At 47.1% G+C, this 4,050-nt stretch overlaps 1 protein-coding gene across 1 annotated transcript; it reads left to right on the top strand.

Annotated features, from left to right (window-relative positions):
• The first annotated feature begins 308 nt into the window (after nucleotides 1–308).
• Nucleotides 309–1,861, top strand: HOXD11 (homeobox D11). Its single transcript, XM_009332538.1, has 2 exons — nucleotides 309–993; nucleotides 1,565–1,861. Exons 1-2 carry the CDS (start codon nucleotides 387–389, stop codon nucleotides 1,798–1,800), a joined length of 843 nt encoding a protein of 280 aa, XP_009330813.1. The 5' UTR covers nucleotides 309–386; the 3' UTR covers nucleotides 1,801–1,861.
• Nucleotides 1,862–4,050: the final 2,189 nt, after the last annotated feature.

The following is a 4,050-nucleotide window of genomic DNA, read 5'->3' as shown; positions in this document are numbered from 1 at the left end:
GGGCTCCGGCGGTGGGCAGGCGCCTGCCCGGGCGGCGCGGCCCCAGGTGATTAGCCGCACCACCTACGTGTATCTCATCGCCTGGTGAAAGGATGAGGGGGAAAAGCGGCTCTATTTGTACAAACGCTGCGCTCGTCTCTCCGTGCTGGGAGGGCTCTTTGGAGAGATCTTAGGAGCCTTTCCGAGGGGCTGATATAGATATAAGGACATTTCTACATCGCGTCACGTGACATAATTACCACTAGAATCAATCAAGATGAATTGCACGTCAGCACACGGTGGGGATTTTTTCTTAGTTGATCCTGTCCAAACCCTCTTGTGCAATAGATGGATCTTGTTCAATGCATTGAAGCCTCCTGGTTGCTTGCAATCGCAAAAAGGAAGACATGACTGAGTTTGACGATTGCAGTCACGGCACATCCAATATGTATCTGCCAGGGTGCGCTTATTACGTCTCACCCTCAGATTTCTCGACGAAACCCTCTTTTTTGTCGCAATCGTCGTCCTGTCAAATGACTTTTCCTTATTCTTCTAATTTACCTCATGTCCAACCTGTGCGCGAAGTAGCATTCAGGGAATACGGATTAGAGCGCAGCAAATGGCAGTATAGGGGCAGTTATGCTCCTTATTACTCAGCTGAAGAGGTGATGCACAGAGACTTTCTGCAGCCTGCGAACAGGAGGACGGAAATGTTGTTCAAAACGGACCCTGTCTGCGGCCACCACGGACCGTCTCCCGCCGCCTCCAACTTCTACAGCTCGGTGGGGAGGAACGGCATCCTGCCGCAAGGCTTCGACCAGTTTTACGAGACAGCCCCCGGACCCCCGTACCAGCAGCACTCCGAGGGCGAGGGGGACGCGGACAAGGGCGACTTGAAAGCCCAGAACAGCACTTGCAGTAAAACACCTTCCAACCAAGAGAAGAAAGTGACACCAGCAAACAGCGCCGATTCCCCTTCTGGTGAGGCTGTTGCAGAGAAGAGCAACAGTTCAGGTAGGTATCAGTAGTAAATTGGGGGCAAGAGTACAAGGCCAACACTTTGTCAAGCCGCATTTTATGTGCAATTTTATAAGCATCCAAAGGATTTTATATATCCTATAAGATTTCCTTTACCGTTGTAAAGCGTGTTTACGATAGGAAACCAATTTAGGTGGGCTTAAGGTATTCTTGGAAGAGGATATTAATTGTTATTAAATTGTTGATTTGGCGGGGGGGAGACAGGGAGATTTCACAGGTAGTGCTCAGAGCTGCCTTCGGTTTAGAGCTTAAGATCTTCGTTCGTTTGGGGCGGGGGGTGTGAGAGGAGTTTGAGAAACTTGGAATTTTTCCAGCCCATTTAAATATCTCTCTGTATTGCTCGAAGTCCTCTCCTTTAAGGAGAAGTTGGGAAATATTTGCTTTTTTGCTAAGTCACCCAGAAAGTAAAAGCCCCAGGAATATTTTTTTTGAACTGCTAGAGGGCTGCTTTCCAGGCAATGGGATATTGTCAAAGTCCCTGATCTCTTCCTAGCTGAGCACGTTCGTAGCAGCAGCGTAAATCAGTTTCTTCTCTCTTGAATTTCAGCAATTCCCCAGCGATCGAGGAAAAAGAGGTGTCCCTATACCAAATATCAGATAAGAGAACTGGAACGGGAGTTTTTCTTCAACGTGTACATAAACAAAGAGAAAAGACTGCAGTTGTCCAGAATGCTCAACCTCACTGACCGGCAAGTTAAAATCTGGTTCCAGAATCGAAGGATGAAAGAAAAGAAACTGAACAGAGATCGACTCCAATATTTCACTGGGAATCCCTTATTTTGAAAAGGAAAAAAAAAAAAAAAAAAGAAAAGAAAGAAAAAGAAAGGGAAAATTTAAAAAAAGAGCAAGAGAAAAGGAAGAAAGAAGAAAAACAAAGAATATCTCGGTCTCTCTGACCTGCCATCTGAATGCAAAAGTAAATTGGTTTACATGACACATCCACCCTGCGGAACTCAAAGTTTCATTTTCATGTGCAACTCCACACACTGAATGGCCACTGGAGATTTCGGGGCTTGGCGGAGCAGATTCCTGATAAGGGGAAACTAGGGTAAATCCAGCTGTCCACTCTCAAGTGTTTCTCGCCAAAGGTGCTTTTTTTTTTCCTCTCCCACAGTACCAGCCATGGACCTGCAGTGTGTCTGGTAGTTTTTGCTTACAATTCATTGAGTTCGGGGGGGCTCTGTTGTTGCTTTTGAGCTAGGATAACACTTTCCTCCCTTTAAGTGAATGCGGTTTATTTAAGAGATGGTAAATGTACGTTCGCTATATATAAAATATATATATATATATGTTTCTATTGTCATCCAAAAGGACGGGCCACTGTCTTTTTCATGTGAATAAATGGTTTCTAGTAAAGTTAAGGTTATAACTTCCGTGCACTGTATGGATTTCCATCTCCGAAGGATCCTAGCGTTTCCCGGGCTAGAGCCAAGTTCAGTTAAATAATAACGGGAGGAAGCCTAGTCGGGTTATTTTAAATGCATTTTAAATAAATAATAGTTTAGATGTCTAACTCTCCCTTTGTAGGTATGCGCAACCTTCCCTGTTCGCTGTGAGGCAGAGCCAACATGGCTGTCTGCGGACCATCACTTCTGATGGTGCTACAATTACTATAAACAACGAAAAAGTCTTTTTTTTTTAACTGGCCAGGCTCCCAGTAAGCCCAGAATCCCCAACGCCAACGACTGTTTGCTTGTTACTGAAGGGTAAGGCAGAAAGACCGAGGGCTCGGAGCGAGTCAGAGACGAGGGAGCTGTAAACAGTCGGCACTAGCGGGGGGAAAGGGGGGAAAGAAGAAAAACAAAGAAAGAAAGAGAAAACACTTTGGAGGCAGAGGGGTGCATCTCCTAAATCCGCCGCCCCGGCCGCGGCGGGCCCTGCGCGGGGGCAGGCATCCGGCGGAGGTCCGCTCCGCTCCTCGCCGCTTTATCTTGCCTGACCTGGCCGGGCTGTTTACAAAACCTTGAACTGTCTAGACAACACCATAAAACCCGAGGTTCTAAACAGCTTAATTGGGTTATATTATACACCTTCTGGTGGGCGAAAAAGAGATTTCCGCAGTGTGCAATAAAGGCGAGGAGTGAGGAAAGAATTTGCCTTTTTTGAATAGGGCGAAGCGGCTCTCGCTACGCTCGCAGGCAGGGAAGGCAAAAGTGCCCAAATAAGTCAGGAAAATCCCGAGAATCCAAAAAATCGAGAAATGGAAGCGGAGGGAGGCATGACTAAAAAAAAATTTTTTTTAAACCCTTTAGCAAGAAAAACATAAGTGTATGCCTTTGAACTTCCAAAATGTCAAGGTCATCACCTTTAACCTTTCTGAATAATTAGGCGCCTTAAGGTTCTCTGTTATTTTCAACCACCACCCACTCTCTCTCTCTCTCTCGCGCTCCCTGTCTCCCTCCCTCCCTCTCTCTCACACACACGCACAACCACACACACACTTATTACCGCATAGCTGGCCATATTAGCAAATGCATCATAACGCAAAGAAAATCCCAGCTGGGTCGAGGTGAGCCTCTCCGCGGCGCGGCGGGGAGCGTGCCCCGCTCCGGTCCCCACCAGCCGGAGCACGGCGGGCTCCCCGCTTCCCTCGCTTTTCTCTTCCGCGCCCCGGGAATTAGCCCCAAATCTCCTTTTTTTCTTAGCTCTAAAAAAAAAATTATGTTTTTTCGCTCAAAAAAAAAAAATGCGGGGGCTGTAGGAAACGCTTCGTAATTTAGGGAGAAAGATGGTATTTCTACGTAGCTTTTCTGCGGATGTGCCTTTCCCCACAAAGCCCGTTAGTCAGAAACGCGGAAAGTCGCGGGGAATTTCTCAAAGCATTTCGCTGACCTTACGGCAAAATGCTCTTGCCTCTCCCGCGCCTTAATCCACGGGGCGAGAAGGAGTCGTTTGACTTTTCTGTCCCCTGCAGTGCTTTAACAGTCTATCTTAGCGGATTAGTGCGCCTTTAAAACGCTGAGGCACCGCAAAAGAGGGCCGCGGAAACCGAAACACCCTGGCATTCATCTTGCGTAAATGCTCAATTATAGC

The sequence above is a fragment of the Pygoscelis adeliae genome, unplaced genomic scaffold, assembly GCF_000699105.1.
Source record: "Pygoscelis adeliae isolate BGI_AS28 unplaced genomic scaffold, ASM69910v1 Scaffold160, whole genome shotgun sequence".
Taxonomy (NCBI): domain Eukaryota; kingdom Metazoa; phylum Chordata; class Aves; order Sphenisciformes; family Spheniscidae; genus Pygoscelis; species Pygoscelis adeliae.
Note: the sequence above shows the minus strand (reverse complement) of the source record. Positions and strands in the feature narration are given on the sequence as shown.